The sequence below is a fragment of the Heliconius melpomene genome, chromosome 1 (assembly GCF_056956725.1).
Source record: "Heliconius melpomene rosina isolate 202511_hmr_F chromosome 1, ASM5695672v1, whole genome shotgun sequence".
NCBI classification, from domain to species: domain Eukaryota; kingdom Metazoa; phylum Arthropoda; class Insecta; order Lepidoptera; family Nymphalidae; genus Heliconius; species Heliconius melpomene.
In genome coordinates, this window is record NC_140389.1 from 14646534 (window position 1) to 14664986 (window position 18453).

Sequence of the window (18453 nt, forward strand, 5' to 3'; positions counted from 1 at the left end):
CCTCTTTAGGGTTAAAATTTTTCAAAATCCCTTCTTAGTGGATGTCCAGATTACGAAAGTAAACTTTTGTCCAAATTTAACGTTTCTACCATGAGCGGTTACGGCTGTGCGTGCGTCTTACCTCAGTCAGTGAGGACAAGTCCTTTTATATATATAGATTATAAAGTCTATTAACTTTCTATTTATTTTTTTATGTTGGTCATCTCGTATTGATAAAATACGAATATACTAACCATAGAGAAAGATTCTAAATTGAAAATTCTAAAAAAATATCTAATAAAATTTATTTTGTTCAAGATGTCAATTTGTAAAAAGAAACTAATTTTTCATATTTATTTAAAATTGAATTCAATCAAGTAAGGATTAGGAAAAAAATATATATTTCTTAGTTACATTATTATTAAGTTTTAAAATCGTAATGTGGGAACATATAATTTTTATATATTATATTGTAAAGGTTACATAACATCTTTTTCGTTTCACATACCCCCTACTTTATATCTTAGTATTTATTATTATTCTAGTTTGATAAGTTTATTCCTATTCAATAATTGTTAATTATTAATAGTACATTTAAAATCGTGACCGTGTTGATAACTTACAAACGCGTCAACAGTTTCGTTGCAGGGTTAGATATCCTTTCGCGAGAACTATATTAAAATCAAGTCAATTATGAAATTAACAATGAAATTAAAAAAAACTGAAACAATGAAATTAAGAAAGGGGGTGGCGTGTGTTCCAGGAGGACATCTGTTCGCCAGACGACATAATGTGCGACGGCGGGCGGGGGCTCGCCGCCCTCGCTCGCACACTGCATGCCCTCCATACGCTCTCGCGGAAGGATATACACCCAGAGTATACCAATGAAGATACTACCAACAGTACGGACCAAATGGACACACAAAATAGCCAGGAATTCGAAACCCACTACACCACCGATACTGAGCTCGAAGCCATTGCGGAACAAAATAGCCCACAATTCGACACCATCACAGTAAACTACAGGAGATACAGTGAGGATAGATACATAAGCAATTTTAACTTCGTCGAGCAAAATTACACGTTCGATGAAACGGAAGAGTATCAGCTGAACGATAATAATAACTCTGAATTGATCAATGATTCCCCACAGATACAATATTCACCTGTTTATAACAATGAGCTTAGGATTCGTGGACCTTACTACCATAAGAATAAGATACAATTTGTAACACCGTTTTGTAAAGACGGTATACTCAAAAGTGATAACCTAGAAATATACGACACAGATGAAGTCGATTTTCCAACCGAACTAAACGAGAATATTGATATCGACAGGTATGATCGAGACAAAATGAATTTAGATATACAAGTCAATTACGTAAATGTGGTCGAATCGGCGAGGGACAGAGAGAATAGAATCTTTTATACTTGTTTATGTCTAGGAGGGTTCGTCTTGTCCGCCATCTTGCTTATTCTATATCCTCTATAAATTATCTGTGTAAACATAACTTTTTATCCATAAAATTACGTACGTAGTAATTAGTTGATAGAGATCTTCTATTGCACTCAATGCCTTATAATACAGTCAAACTGTGATTAAATACAAACTGAGGCTGCTGTTTTACATAAGAAGTAGCGTTTTTTACTTTTCTCGCATTTTTTTCACATTAAAAGCTTTTTTTTTAAATTAATTCTCTTTAAATGTACAACGCACAATTTTAAAGCGTGAATGAGATGGTTTTTTGTTCTGAAAGTGCTACTTTTTAATATTGAGACTGATGAAGGTAATTAAAAGTATTGAGATGTCTTTGAGGAATTGATGTTTTTAAAGATGTATTTTTTTCTATAATTTTTTATTTTACAGTTTAAGATTTAAATGAGGTTAATATTTAAAATGGAGTAGTTTGAAAAGTCATCACTTTACATGTATTTTTTTTTATTAGTTTTTTTCTCACACTGATAATATACTATAGTAGCAACACATTAATTCTAAATTTAAAACAAAAATATCTTTATTCAATTTACCTTTAGTTATACAAGTTAAAATGTTTTTTTTTTACTTATAAAAGTGTCTTGCATATGGACCATGTGTAGATTTTTTGAAGGATTTACATCACTCGGTTAATTTTAAATAATGTACGATATGATATGTTTTATATTCTGTTAGTCAATAGTTTTAGTTTTATGGTTTTTTTTTATTAATATTAGGTATTTTTAAGGGATTTCATAAAGACGCTATGCTGTAATAGTGAGAAACTAAATTGCTATAAATTATAATATTTTGTCGTTCATCTTTTTTTTTTTTTTTTATAATGTGTTATTTTAGAGGGAATCTCACAAAACATACTTTTTTTATTGAATTTAAAAATATGGCTAAATTTTTTTGATTGTTTTTTAATGATTTTTTATTATTCATGAAGATCTCATTTTATTTGCAAAGGAATTTGTTGTTTTTTTGCTTTGTCTATAAAATATTGTTTTTGTATTCTAGAATAAGAACGTTACGATATCAATATAACTGATGTTTATTTTTTTTATTTTCTTGTATTGTCGTTGATATTGCTATGATATATAAATTATAAAAAACGTAATTTTCTTTTACCTATATAGCTGTTTAGCTACTTGCAGTGGCTATAAAATATATACAAAAATCTACATTTAAAATATAAATATAGTAAGAACGTTTATTAAATTAGTTTGAGTTGAAAGTATAAAAAATACATGAATAAAAATAACATTTTTCATCTCCATAAAACTGGTAATAAAAAATGATAAAATACAGTTTATTCTCAGCGATTTTTTGAAAATAATGGAATATCAACGATGTCTATATTTACTGTGTGTACTAAACAGTCTTCCTTTTTTTAATAGTATTCAAATCTAGTGCCAAGCAAGTTTTTCTTATCAGTTGTATTGTTATCGTAAAATAGATTTAAGCATCACATTTTAATATTTTTTGCACTTCTTTCGCTTACAGGAATTTACTTCTATCTAATAGTCACTTTAGATGTAGATTGATTAAATATGAATAAATATTTATATGCATTTATTGAGCAGCATTGCAGCATCTTTATGAATAACGAGTCGTACTTTCTTTTACAAAACTATTAATTCGTTGGTCTAAAGAACATTTGTTTTTTGTTTTCAGTATTTATTTTATATGATTTTTGATTATTTAAGAACGTATATTTTTTATGTTTTTAAAGGGCTTCGTACGTTCTGTATTCTTAATTTCTATTACGACAAGTTATTGCTGAGTAAAAAAAACATGAATTCAGTTATGTTAAAATGTAGTATTATAGTTTTATAGGCTTTTCTTACAAAGCTAAGATATATAATAAATTATAATTAATTAATAATTGAATGTACTTGTATAAAATGTATTGGCATATGTTTATTAGTGCCCTCCTTTTAACCTTAACTTGCAGGAATACTTAATAGATGGAAAAGAGAAGGGTAAAAAGAATAAAGTACATTTTTTTCAATAGTACATATTTCATACATTAGTTCTGATATATTTTAACATAATTGAATGAAACAACAATGCTAAGGTGCAAAATTTATGAAATGTTTGTAGTGTGAAAATGATAATAAAAACAGTTCTAAAGTACAATGGTCACGATGTATTGGTGCGAGTGTTTCTTATTAAATAAGAATTGTATGCCTTAATCGAATTCATATCGTTATTGTATTATAATGCAAACGCGTTATTTTAGCATTCATGCGGGGGCCGTTTACATGTTATGGAATTTTTTATATTGATTTCCTTTATATACAATATATTCATTCTAGTTGTTTTATCAATTTTTATTATTTTATGATGTTTTTTTCGATGAGATGTAATTATAGTTAGATTTCATAATTTAAATGTACTTTTTTTCTTACTTATGTTTTTTGGAAACAAAAATAGATATGGCTGTAAACGGTGCTCAGTAGTGCGTAGTGATATTTAGACTTATATTTCGAGGCTTTTTCGTATATATTGGATAAAACATTTATTAAAAAGACAATTTTTAAATATTTTAATGGACACTAACTTATTCCTAAGGAAGCCAACCTAACAATGTTGCCAACAGTGAATTGCATTTAAACAATATTAAATTAACTCTACCCTTTTAAGATTATTATAAATAACAATTGCGAACGACAAGTTTTTTATAATAATTTCTTGCATTCCAAAGATATTTTATTACTATTATTATAAATAAAAGACAGTTTGTTTGTCGATATGTGTATATGTTTATATTATATTACTTCTAATAAGCATTTCCTATTGTCTGCTAGTATTAGATATAAATACGAATATATTTTGGGCATATTTAGTTTATTCCGTGTATTTAAAGGTTTTTGCATTTAATAGCTGGCTTAGTCACTTTTTTCTAATTCAAAAAGGTTTGTTAATTTCATATACCGGGCTTTTATCCTTGGGTTTGTTCAATTACAAATCTTATGCAGTGAATGAGCTTTCTGCTCACTTTTTTCTACATTGTCATGGATCTCGTATAAATCCGTCAAATTATTACGTCTTTAAAAACCAAATAAACAATAAATATTTTTGTAACAGTTTGTCCAAATAATTCATTTTCCATTAAAATTGTGATAACACTAATTGAATACTTTAAAAAAATTACAATCTTGAACCATTTTTGTTTAGTCTGTGTAACAATATTTTTGACAGTGTTTGAAAAAATAATTATTTTTGAGCTTTAACTTTTCAAGTACAATTATTATATAATTAAGATACATAGGTAGATTAATATATAATTTATTCATAAATATAATATATTTATTAATGATTATTGGCTTGAGGTGCTTGGGTATCCTGTGTAGTTAATGGCTGGTTTTAATTGGTTTTTTATTTTGGATAGGTAGTGAACAAATGTCAGTGTAAAAATACGTCAGCTATTCACAGATAGTATCTATATATATGTATAATATATAAATAATAAAAGAAAACAAATTTCTTATAATAATTATTTTTTGTACTATTAATAAAACTACTTTACACTGATATATTGTTTATTTCTAAGTCCTTATTTGATTTGTTGAATATTTTCTATGATTTGTTCTAAAAACATGATGTACCGCGGGACGGTAGTTAATTTAAACTATTATTGATAATTATATTTTTGTATTTACTGTTCATTTTCCACTTTCTATTTAATTGACGTACTGTAGGGAAAAAAGTAAAGTTAAAGGAAGAAAAGTAAAGTTACTAAGGTATTGATTTTTTTTCATTTGTGGATTACGCAGAGAAAATAAACAAAGATAAAAGAAAATGATGAGTTATCATTATTAATGATAAATTAACTATGATTTCTTGCCTTATTGTGGGCATTAAAACCAGCCTTCTGATATATTCCATTACTTTAAGGTGTTTGATTGAATTGGAGGTTGTTTTTTTGTTCTATTAGTTTTTCTTAATGGTATTGAAAATTTAATTTTCTTTAATAAGTGTGTTTAAGATGTTTGTTTTTCTAGAATTTACGTATGAATGTGTTCTAAAGTTGTTTTAGTATATACCGTTAAGTAACCTAAAAATGTACTTTTTTTGTATGTACTTACAATGTTTTTCTCGATTATAAATTAAATTCTTATTGGCACTTCTTTGGTTTCATTTATGATGTCGATTTTTTTATTAATGTCATATTGTTGGTTGTAATGATCAAATTACCTGCTCGTATAAGAAATTTTATGGACACTTTTGTTGTGTTTCTTAAAACATCACAACATGAAAAAAAAACTTTATTATATATCACGATATGGGTACCTTCAAAAAGCGCGTTTATCTCCAACTTAAAGGCCGGCAACGCATCTGTAGCTCCTCTGGTGTTGCACGGGGTCGTGGGCGGCGGTGATCACCATCAGGTGACCCGAACGCTCGTTTGCCTTGTCCTTTTTTATAAAAAAAAAACAAAAATGTAACATAATATATCAACAGGCGCATTAATAAAACAGTTATTAAAGCATTTTTATCGCATTTCTTTTTAATTGCATATACAATTTTCTTATTCAGAAGCTGATGTGCTGTGCAGCAGACGTACTCGAAGGCAAAGGAACCGTTCAAGTAGCTATCACAGTAACAGAACTACTAAGAAGACATACAACGATTAGAGAATCGATACCTGCTCCCGTTCAATCGATTGCCACACCTACCGCCACCTAGCGTCCAAAACTAGCGGTAGCACCACAATCTACGCTATCTCTTTAGTAAAGTATTGATTCGGTCTGATTAATCGATTTGATGTGGGATCGATATTAATCAGTATGGCTCGAAGGACCATTTTGAGATTAGAACCCTACCCTCTCTCTTTAGTTAAATATCGAAATTATAAGATAATAATCGAATTGATGTGGAATCAATAGTAATCGGTAAGCGTCGATGGACCATTTATGATTACTATTCATTAAGTTTTGGTATGATGGTGGTCGACTAAGATGGTATTCTATGTTGATGGTATTAATCGATATGGTTCGAATGAGGTTTTATGATATATATAATTATTTTTTTTTCATTTATTGATGTGAAGTAAGAGACTATCCTTCTAATTTTTATAGATGGGAGTCGAAAAGAGTATGTTGATCGATCGAGAATGGAATTGATATTATTCGAACATACTCGATGGTTAGATATTTTTATTTGTAGTTTAGACCACTATCTTTCTAGTTTTTAGGATAGTGGTCGTATTGAGGGCAATGTCCTTATCGATAACTATTTAGTTATATTGGAAGTGTCAGCGTTTTTATGATGTGAAACTTGCTATTATAATATTATGTTAATGATATTAGACTCCATGTAACATATTGTATAATTATATATTTATAATCTGAATTATTTGATTTAGATTATGTATTTTAAATAAGATGTACCGTTTTCTAGGAATTTTCATCAAACATAAAATCAATAGCTATGTTTATTTATATTAAAATGAAGTTTAAAGTAAATTTTGAAATAAATTCTTTCTTATAATGTTTAAAGCTTAATATGAACAGTTATTACTAGTCAATACCATAGTATAATTTATTTTGTACCATTTATAAAATAAGTTGGTGTTTCTATATAACAATAAATCGCTGGTTTAAAACAGAATTACTTTATATGAATAATGATAAAAATTATGATGTTTATTGATGCTTCCATTTAGAAAAACTAAAATTTTCATAACATGAATAATAAGAACAATTTAGGAGCATAGCAATAGTAGTAATACGTATTATGTAATTTAATAGAATCGTCTTCCCAATAAAGAATCATAACTAAATCCAAGAACTTCTCAAAATACTCCTTATAAGATTTCGTAGAATTGAATTATACAATGTACATTAATAATCTATCGCAACATACCATGACATTAATAGGACTGAATTAACAGAAAATGTTCCTGAAATTATCCAACAATTTAACACAAAAAAATGTTAAATTTTACATATGGCAACACGCGCACATGACAAAATTAGAAAAAAATAGACTGAATGTTAGACGTGTTTGTGACTAGACTTAGACTGTGTTTCATTAAACGCACGTAACTTTTAAAAATTTAACAAAATTTCTTGTGGATTAAAATTTTGATAGTGTTAGATTTTGCCTGGATTTAAAAAGTTTAATATCATAATTATTTGGAATTATCAATCTTAATTTTAAAATAACGAAAAAATAAAATAATCTTATTTTTTTCTCATTTCATGAATATTATACTCACGTTAAAATGTATTTGACTTATGTGTGGGGCAAAAAATATAAATTAATGTTTTAAAATAAAATGGTAGTTCTAGTTCATAAAAGACTAAGAACTCTGAAGGCACTCTTAAACTCAGTATGTGGCCTTGAAAACTAAAGGATCATCATGAAGTGCTTTATATTAATCACGAATTTACTATGACTATACACGTTTCGGTACATTTACACATTAGTTAGGCGCGTATTAGTACACTTGATATAACGATGCCTTATATTGAATCTCAATTCTCTCTCTATTAGACCATGTTAGATCTAAGAGTCGGATTAACCTAAAAGTGAGTTCACTGTTTCATTCATTTTTTAAATACTCGTGTTGCATTTGAAAGGGATACAAATACTTACTTGCTGTATAAAATTTTAAATCTAGTATGTTTCGAAAGTTTAACTTAACAGGATATTTGGTCAAAAACATGATGGGATCATAATATGCTTTTAACTTATATAAAGTAATTACTTTTCTATGGAGTTCTTTTGGTCTAAAAGGTTCCGACTCTGCACTTTTTGACTAAAAATTAAACGCACAATTACCATTAGCACGCTTTAATTGATACTTAAATTGTAGAGTTATTATAAGTAAAAATAAAGATCACTCTTTTACTTCTGAAATTAGTTATCGAAAATGTGCAAAATAAATATTTGAACAAACATTTTTTCGACATTTTTCAAAGAATGTTCCTTTTCATCATGTACTCTTCATTGAAATTGTAATTGTGGAAATGAGTAGAAGAAATTAATATATCGTTATCATTACTATCTTGTCGATATCAATTTTTCACGAACTAACAAATCTAAATAAGAAAAATACAGTATTAATAAAAAATGTGCCATTTTTCCAATTTACTTTACTTCTCAAAAATAAAAAAAGGAATGTATCAGATTTCTGCCGTACACTGCTTTATTTTAATTTGCATTAACAAAAACAATTTTATAACATATTATTATACAACTGAAGTACAACATACTAACATTCAACATAAATAAATTATAAATAACGTATAAGAATTTCGACGTAGCAGGGACGTATGGGTTAGTTGCCTAGAGTGCTTCAACGATTTATTTAAACTTCAAACGTAAAAAAATATATATTTTGAAAACAAAATCCTTCCTTAGTGTGTGAATAACACAATATTAAAACTTACAGGACAAACTTTATAGATAAATGGAATAGGAAAACTGAGACTGACACACAAAGTGCTTCTAATATGGAACAAATTATAGTGCCATTTTCGTCTAATGTAGTGAGAGCATTTTTTTTTATGTTTTAAATATGTCCTTCCATGCATAATTATTAATGATTATTATGTGATTAAAAATTTGTTTTTAATGCTAAATAATGTGAATTCTTTATTATTTCTGATTTTAAGTATAATTTCGCATAAAATGTAGTCTTATTAGGTTAACGTATTTGGACAATTAACAAAATTATGTTTTTTATTTTTATTTTATATTTTGAGAGTGTTTATGATCAGAAATTGGATTCCAATTGATATTTCAAAATGTTGAGTTAAGAACTTTTAACATTTCGGTGTTAAATGAAACTAAACAATAATATTATGAAATTCGTAATTAGCTAGAATAAAGTTTGAGAAATTGAATACTAAACCATATTTAACTATATTTTATTATATAAATAATCTTGAGAAGAAGAGAAAATAAGAGGAGATAATTTGATTATAGACTATACTCAACATGATATTAAGAGGTTACCTAACAAACTTGTAACGGAAAATCATAAAATCGATTTTTTTTTTCGAATAAACGTTTCAACCATTATGACTTTATTGTATGTCTTATTTATATGTGCTATTGTATTTTGAAAGGTTTTATATTAATTGTGCATTCTTATTTGTTCGTTCTGAACTCATAGCGTGTACAAATTTTTTTATATTGGCATTAGATACTTAATTCAATTATTTTTTTTGTATATACTATGGACATTTATATTTGACTTCTTTAATACTATATCACGTTTTCAATTCTTTCGCAATTACCACCGATTTGGTCGATTTTTGATAATAATAATACTCATTGGTATAAATTAGGATAAATTTTATTCTCGTCATTTTAAATGTAGTCAAATTATATTAAAAACTAGGTATTGGAGCTTATGAATGAAATATTAATTTAACGAATGTCTCCATTCTACAAAACAAAATCAATAATATTAAATATTTCTTTGTAGAATTGTACTTCGCCAGTTAAAATATATATGAAAAAAAATATCGAACAAATTCAAAATTGTCATTCATAATCTTCAATGTCTTTAAAATAATTGTAACATGTTTAAATGTGATTTGTGTCAATTTTGTGATTGTTTTATTTTATAGGTCGAAAAAGTGCTTTTAAGTTAGTTTTATGTTTAAATAATGATTTATCATCACAATGATGTGTTATTTTGTACTTATGAACAATTATTTATAATCGTACAATCGTTACCACAGAGTATATAATGATATTGAATGTGGTCTTATAGCAACAGCAACAGATCAACTTAATAATATTGTTGAAATATGTAAAATGATATTATTATACAGAAAATATATAAATTTTGGCACAAAAATTACTATTAGTGATGATTTCTATTTTAACTTTCTAGTTTATGTGCAATTTAAATTTGATTTCTAAATTAATATAGATAATCTGTATTTTAATATATCTAAATTGCTTGTTTATCTATATTGTAATGGTACGTGTGTATAAAGTAGGTAGGAAAAAGAACTGAAAGTAGAATCGAGTCTTTGCTTTCAAAGATAATGTGCCAAAGACTATGGTTGAAGGTTTTTTTTTGTAAAATAGTAAATTTTGTGTACTGCACTGGTCTCTTAGATTAAGTATGATGTAGCAATATCTTAATAATATCCACGTGTTTATATGTAGATACAAATAAAAGTATACTTATACATTTTCGACATTTGTTTTTTTATTATTATTCTCCTAAAACCCTGATATGATTGAAGATTTATCTTAAATTTAATTTTCATTTAATTTCTTGAAACTATTGTGAATTTGAAGGAAGTTGTGTCTTACGGAACGGGAAACGGTCTTCCAAACATTAAGCGTTAGTCAGATTACCGGGTGGAGGTGTTTTACTTAAATTTCCTTTATACTTTATATATCCCGACAAACATGTCATGCAAAAACCCCCATGGTATAATATAAATAATTATCAGAACTAAATAAAACCCTATTATATTCAAACAATAAATAATTATAAAATATATACCAAACAAACCCTCTTAACTCATAAACAACGTAGAACGGAAGCTTTCAAACGTTAGATTATTATATGAAAAAAAGCGATTTATTAAAATTCTGCCAGTAATCCCATATTATGTTATATGAATTAGGCGGGGCACGTGTAATAGTTGGCCGCTGACTAGCAACTTGCAAGGCACGCCCCTAGCTAAAACAATTATGTATGGCGCCTCTTAGTTTTTTTAGATACTTGGCTGATGCAGTAGTTAAAATTGTTTAATTTTTAGAAATATTTTTATTAAAATGTAGCCTGGATTTTGGGTTTGATGGTAGTTTCTTTTGAAGAAACGCAGTGTTTTAACAGCTTCTTTCGTTAAAACCAATGAAATCTACGGATTATATCTACATACTTACCTACTTCGGAATGTTTAAAATATGTGAATATATATATAAGAAATATTATTAGAGAGCGTAAGCATGCGAGTGTAAACGCGACGTTTGTCGATTTGACTCTCACATGGTGGTATGAAATATTTATTATTTTAATTTCCTCGCTCTGGTAACAAGGCAAGGCAAATTCGGTGGAAAGTCAGAAACAGAAGTGTCTGAACAATAGGTTCCCAGGTTTCCGTCTACAATAATAAATTACAGTTTAAGTTACGAGGCGCAACAAACATAAGTCTACATGTATTGTAGAGCCATAAATACATAAATATTTAAAACTATCCAACCAATCGCTAAATTTATTTTTATTATAATTAACATTATATTCTAGTTTTATTTCTCACCTAGGAAAGTCTCTCTTCAAATATAATCTGTTGTTAAAAATAAAATAAAAACAAATGATATTCTTTTTATCAACTGCCAAACATACATGGCTAACCAAACAATTTTGTATATAAATCACTAAAGGGAAGGGATTATTCCTGAAAATTTGTAAAATTTATACAAATCTATATTTAAGAAAAAAATATCGGTACTGTTCCTTCCATGGATTTCCCAGTGATTCACTTCATCCAAAACCTATAAAGGAAACGTGTAAACAATAAGTCCATTCACAATAACCAAAATAGAAAAAAAGCGTAGCGTCGTCCATTGTTAGCCCGATCGGCTTTCTAATACTATTTGCTTTTCGAAAATCATCGGCCTTGTTTACAAGTAATTAATTAAATACAATGAGATTCTGAAGCGTCTAGTTTATTTTGTCGTTTTTTGTTTCGCCGTGACGTGCCTTTATTGGATAGGTAGTAAGTATTTCGGTAAATCGAGCGGAAAATTGCTTATTTCTAAATGGGGTTGATTTTGAAGCGAGGCGAGGGCGGTAAAATTTTATGGGGCACAGTAATTATTTCTGCCTAATGAGCCCGTTTTCTTTTAATTATGTGTTGGGTACGAAGTGAGAATGGATAACATTTGTAATGCTTATCTTAATTACTTTACGGCTATATTTGTCGGTTGTTGAAGATAACGCAAGCTTGTATCTATAGTTATAGTAAAAACTAAACTAAAAAAAATATTGGGAAAGTTCTATGTGTTATAGGTGCTTAAATATATTTTATTGCGATTTTTTTTATTTAGTTACTACTAAAACTGAGAGGAGAGAGAGAAGGTGAGGTCTCTTTCTTCTCTATGTTTTGCCAATGTGAAGACAATATATTTTAATAATTAATTCCAATTTTTGTACTAATAAAAACACAAATAATAAATGGAATATGACTAAGAATTTATATCGCAATTCCTACTTTACTTAACACGATCGTTTAATCTATCTAAGAGTTTATTGCTTGCCAACCGAATAGGTGGTATTGTACGCAAAAATTATACGAGATATAAATTTGTTAAATTATATTATAGCTTTGGAACGCTCTCTGCCATTGCTTATTCAATAGATCTGTAACAGATAAAAAGACATGACTAGTGACATTATGGAAAATTATATTCAAAATACTATGTTGTATCTAATTTGTAGGATAGATAGGACAGTTTTGTAGAGATTTTTAATAAGCTTTTTTTTTCATGAGCAAAGGAAATAATGACATAAGTGACGTAACACTACCGCCTTGTAAAAGATTACTAATGGCTATAAGGTTGCATAAGCGCAGAGTTGAGTTCCATCACTCAACACGCAATTTTCACAGAATTCAAGGGAAAGTGGGGAACGGAATTGTCTTAATGGGAACGAAGAGTCTTAACACTAAGTTACCAGGTTCCCTGTGTCTACCCCGCAATGTACGGGAAACAGCGTGAAGCTGAAAAAAAAAGGTTATATTTTTTATTTTGTGTAAGATAAAAAACAAATTTAATACGTAATAAAGAATTGTATCGTTTTTCCTATTTAACTATCTATACGAGTATATCTCGCTAATACTGTATAATAAATAATACAACTTAAATCTAAGCGTACCAAAATGTCATAGCCACCCTACAATCAACCGTAACTTCCCCGATCGGCACACTCTCGCAGCGTGACGCCGCGTCCCGCGCACTGTCATTGTCACCGTCTCCAACTCTCCATACAAACATACTGCACGTACAGACAGACGTACGTGGGCCGAGACATTTAACTGCGGCGCTATTTAAATTCTATTTCCATTCTACTTGTCGCTGCTGGATCATTTAAATATAATAATGTTAATAAATATACGACTTATAAATGATCATTTTATTTAGTGACCAGCTGCTTTGTATGTGTTGTTAATATGGAATATGTCTAAACTATAAATAAGTAGACATATATGTATAATATAGTACGTATATTATTTATGTAACTCAAGAAATATTGAAGTAAATTAACTTTATACAAGAAATAATGAATATATTTCAAAATATTTCCTTTACTTTTAATATAACATAGTATCAATATTAAATATTTATTAAACTGTTATTATTTTATTTATATACTTTCAAATTATTAGGGTAAATGTACCTATTTATAAGGACGCTGCGAGTGATTTTAAAAAATAACGTATTCTTACAGCTCTACAATAGTTTCTTTTTATAATATCATCTAATATTTATTATAAACAAACAGATCTACAGTAAAATGAATATATCTAAGTCAAGCATTATCCTTTTAAATATAAAGACGCAACAGTATAAGGATATTCAACGTTTCGCACCGGTCGTCTGTTTGTTTTCCCTGATATATGGCCTCATGAATAAGCCTGGGGCTCATCCAATTACGTTACCTCTCGAAATTGACCGCTGAACTGGCTGTATAATGTATTGACATTGAACCTTTTATCAGAACTATAGTTTAGTGTTTACAGCAAAATTGTGTAGTTTGTCTTTTTCTATAATAGTCTTTCTTTAAACTGCGTTAAACTAAAATAAAATATAGCACCTTATAAAGGTGCGTATTAAAGTCACCTAATAAAAAAAAATCTTGAGAGATAAAAAGAAAAAAAAATGTATATAGATAAATAAATCAAGAATTCATTTAAAAGGCATGTACTACTGTATCATCTAAAATGTTTTTCTAAGCCTAATTTTTGTACAAAAGCGCAATTGTACACATCCTTATTTGACGTTTCGCACAACTTAATATTTTTAAAAGATCACTATAATTCTAAACGTGCGCTTTCATATGCTATATTAAAATAATTATACGAATTTATCTACACAATTTACTTATTTAAATATAAAAGTTAAAAAAAATGAACTAATAGAATACACTAATGTTTACTAAACATATGCTTTCGTTTAACCCATTCAAAATAAGGTAAGAGGTTAATTCTCTTATATAGATAAAATATTGTTCTTTTATGCAAATTATACCAGTAACCGTCTAAGAGAGCAATTAAAGAAGACCCTGAGGCGACCAGTTCAACTATTTATAAATGTTTTATGTGAATAGGAAGTTGTTTTTTATTCTTCTTTCTATTTAAACAAATTCTTCTTCTTTATATTAATTATCAAAGTCATAGTTTTTAGATATATTTTAAGAAATTGAATTTTTTTGAGTCCTTGAATGCCATATGACCGCTTAATATCTGAATATGCAACTCTTTTCTCAGCTTCACGCTGTACCTCCCATGTATTAGGGTAGGCCTCTGTTTAGTAGAACATAGTGTCAAGACACTCCTTTCTTCACTTTTAGTCTGAATTCGGGATATGGCTTAATAAGTTTTTCACAATTTGTTTTTCAGAGAGGTGAAATAACTAATTTCCCTGAATGGTCGAACGCACAACCATGGCGTTTACACCTACACATTATTTTAATATTTTACAATGGTCTCGCTATTCACCTTATGGTTAACTCTAATAAGGCAGAGTATGGGGGCAATACCAACAACTATATACCAAAAAGAGAAAACTTGTGAACCGTAAAAAATACAGATTTTCAATATGTTTATATTTTATGTGTATAATGTTTATTGGTGGAATGACAAGGTGCAGGAGGTGACTCGTGAAAAGAAGGATGCCTTTAAGTGGCAGCAATCCTTCTGAAGACTGACTGGAGTACATAGAGTTTACTACCATTATATGATAAACTTGAAACTGAGGAGGGGCAAAAGCTCATTTCCTCTGGCACGTTCCCAGGATAAAGTGAGATAAAACGAGCAAGATGTCTTTGCGTCAGAGATTCCCAGGGCACGCTGCTCTGTAGTCATACGTCGGTGGAGGAGAGATGGAAAAGCCACTAGGTAGTAGATGTTTAAAATTGCAATATAAACGATTCCTCGTGAAATATAAACAATATTGTCAGATTATAAAAATAACCTATGAAAATTGACTACAAAGAGCTTCAAATGAAAATTTATAAAGCCACAATTATAATAAACAAACAATTCATTTAACAAAAATATATAAATAAAGCATAATTATCAAAACCTATTTATTGTTTAATTTCAGTTCAGTTATAGCCTCTAGCTACTGTCGTAATAATTCAGAATAGATAGAAATACGTAGTTATATAGGATTTTAAATAATTTGTATGTGTAATGGAAAGAATTAACTAAAGGGCTCCATCGCCGAGGGCTGTTTATACTCGAAATGCAGACGCATCTTTCACAATCAAGAAATTTATTCGACTCGCAAGCGCCGATATAATAAAATATGTCCGCTACAACGAACTCCATTTAGCAATTAACTTAACAAACAAACGTAATATATTGTTGTTAAATTTCAATACAAATGGCGGCCGTTCATGGCCGTTTCGTTCTTTTTGAACTTCACTTTAATAGGGTCCACAGTATGTCATTTAAGCAGTGTGATTGGAAATAAAGTAAATGGTAAAATTTTTAGCTTATTTTTGTAAATTCTGTTCTCATTCTCTTTTAATTTTTTACACCGCTATGCAGTTCGCCGGTCAATTTATCATTTTGTCAAACCTAATTTGCATAATAATTTACAAAGTTGCCTAAAACTATTATCAAATTGACATAGTACAAAGAATAAAACAAAACAACATTGTAAATATTTTATTTAATAATGTTATTTTTTTCTATTTTTAACGTAAATTATAGAATTATTAAAAAATACTAATATTTTTTTTTTACAAGTGGACAACCCTAAAGAAGGTAAGACGTGCCATTTTAAAGAGTTATAGGGTTCGCCAGCTCGAAATTATTTCTTTGAAATACTCTTGACGCGAGCTTCATTCCGCGATCAGGTTATTACAATAATTTTTCTGCTAATATCGTTAAAGGATTTTAAATTTCACACTGCAGTCGTACAGTTATACAGCCGCATAATTGGCATAAAAAAATAAGGTACTTGTGTTGTTAATTTATTGAAATAAAAATATCAATTGAGACAGTCGTGGCGCAGTGGGAAATAAGCAAATGTTGTGATTGTGGGTTCATCTTTACTCGAGGAATAGATTAAATTTAAAATTATTTATACATAACATAGTTATGTTTAACTCAGGTACTCACCACTCATTGTCTTGAAACATTGAAAGGAAAATGGGAATTGAAGTGTTTTAACACTAGGTTACCTTTGTAGACCTTTAAGTATATGCATGAAAAATTGTTCGCATTTTATTGTAATACACATATGTGTTTTTTGTTAATATTAAATCTCCTAAGCCAATGCTAGGTATATCGCGATCTGGTAAATACTAATTTATAACCTAACTAATATTAAAGGTGTTTTTATATTTTTATCAATGTGGAATACATTCTCCTTTGTGTGTTTTCCATTCAACGTGACATTGGCGAAGTGATTAGTGCGGAATTGGCACGCTCGGAACAGCATAAATAAAGAGCAACAACAATCAATGTGGAATTCATAAAACGTGATGGAAGCATTTTAGTAGATATTTTCACAAAAATATTTTTAGTCACACTCAGAGATGTCAATTAGGTTTTTAATTTACTGAAACTATCACATTTCCCTTATTCTTTCTTTTATTGTACGTTTTTATATATTTTATCATTATTTGCTATTACTTTTTCTTTATTCAAAGTACTGGGTGTTACCAACTCTCCATTTTCTGTAGAATTTAGGGCGCGTGTTAATCGTTCATCTGTAACGCCATACTTTCGTCTCAATCAGAGCGAAATCATTTTTTTAAAGTTAGTCAGTTTTTATGTGTACTACGAATACGTGCAGAGATCTAAGCTTAACCTTTGTCGTGATAGGCAAAGAAATGAGATACGTGGCCGTAGCAGTGTTCGAATAATTAGAAAACGTATACTGTATAGCGGAATATTGTATATTTTATAATAATACTGGTAGGCAGTATTTAATGTATGGAAAAATAATAATGTTTATTTTTTTATCAGCTTCACGCTGTATCCCGCATACGTCAGGGTAAGCAGAGGGAACATAATGTTAAGAGACACCGTTCCCCACTTCCCGCTGAATTCTGGAGGCATTGCGTGTTGAGTGGCAGAACTCAACGCCGAGCCTCGATATCACAGCGAAGAAACGGAAAAATAAATTTAAGTAAATAATTCGTTTCTTCGAGTAGGGATCGAACCTACAACAGTCGCATTAGATTGACACCCTAGTGCCTCTGCGCCACGACGAATGTTTATATTATTAAATTGTTTAATTAAATTTACTATAAAAATAAATAATAATAAAAAATCTGACTTCTAGGTATGATCAAAGTGTATTACAGAAGTTCTACTTTTTGTTTTTTTTGGTAAATAGACTATGCAATGCCTTTCAATGTTGAGTAACTACTATTTACTGTTTCGCAAATAAAATTATATTTCAAATATGATGTCTACACTCAATTTAGCTTCAATACCCAAATCCGCTTTTCAATACAGTTGGGTAAATTAACTTCCATCAAAGATATAACACTCTTTCCTGTACATCTATCTATCTAAAATATACGTGTTTTTGGATGTTAAGTGAAACGAGGATGTAATCGTGCTCACAGCGGGACACCGGCGGCTAATAATTGTTTAATGAGACGCTCATTACGTTACCAATCTCAGATATGAGTGTGGCTTTGTACAGATACGAAGAGAATTCTTGACTAATTTGTGTTACCTGTACAATCTGTGTATTTGTGTTAAACTACTTTTTTTCTTCTTTTGTAGTTTCACTTTGTATCCCGGAAAGGAGAAATACTAGTG

General features: G+C 28.9%; 1 protein-coding gene across 1 annotated transcript in view; it reads left to right on the forward strand.

The window, feature by feature from the left end:
- Lrch (Leucine-rich-repeats and calponin homology domain protein) overlaps window positions 1-5585 on the forward strand; it is a 54907-nt gene extending 49322 nt beyond the window's left edge. The window contains exon 11 of the mRNA XM_085189991.1: window positions 743-5585. Within this exon, the coding sequence (XP_085046117.1) occupies window positions 743-1471 (729 nt within the window). The 3' untranslated portion in view covers window positions 1472-5585. The remainder of the gene's footprint in view (window positions 1-742) is intronic.
- Window positions 5586-18453: the final 12868 nt, after the last annotated feature.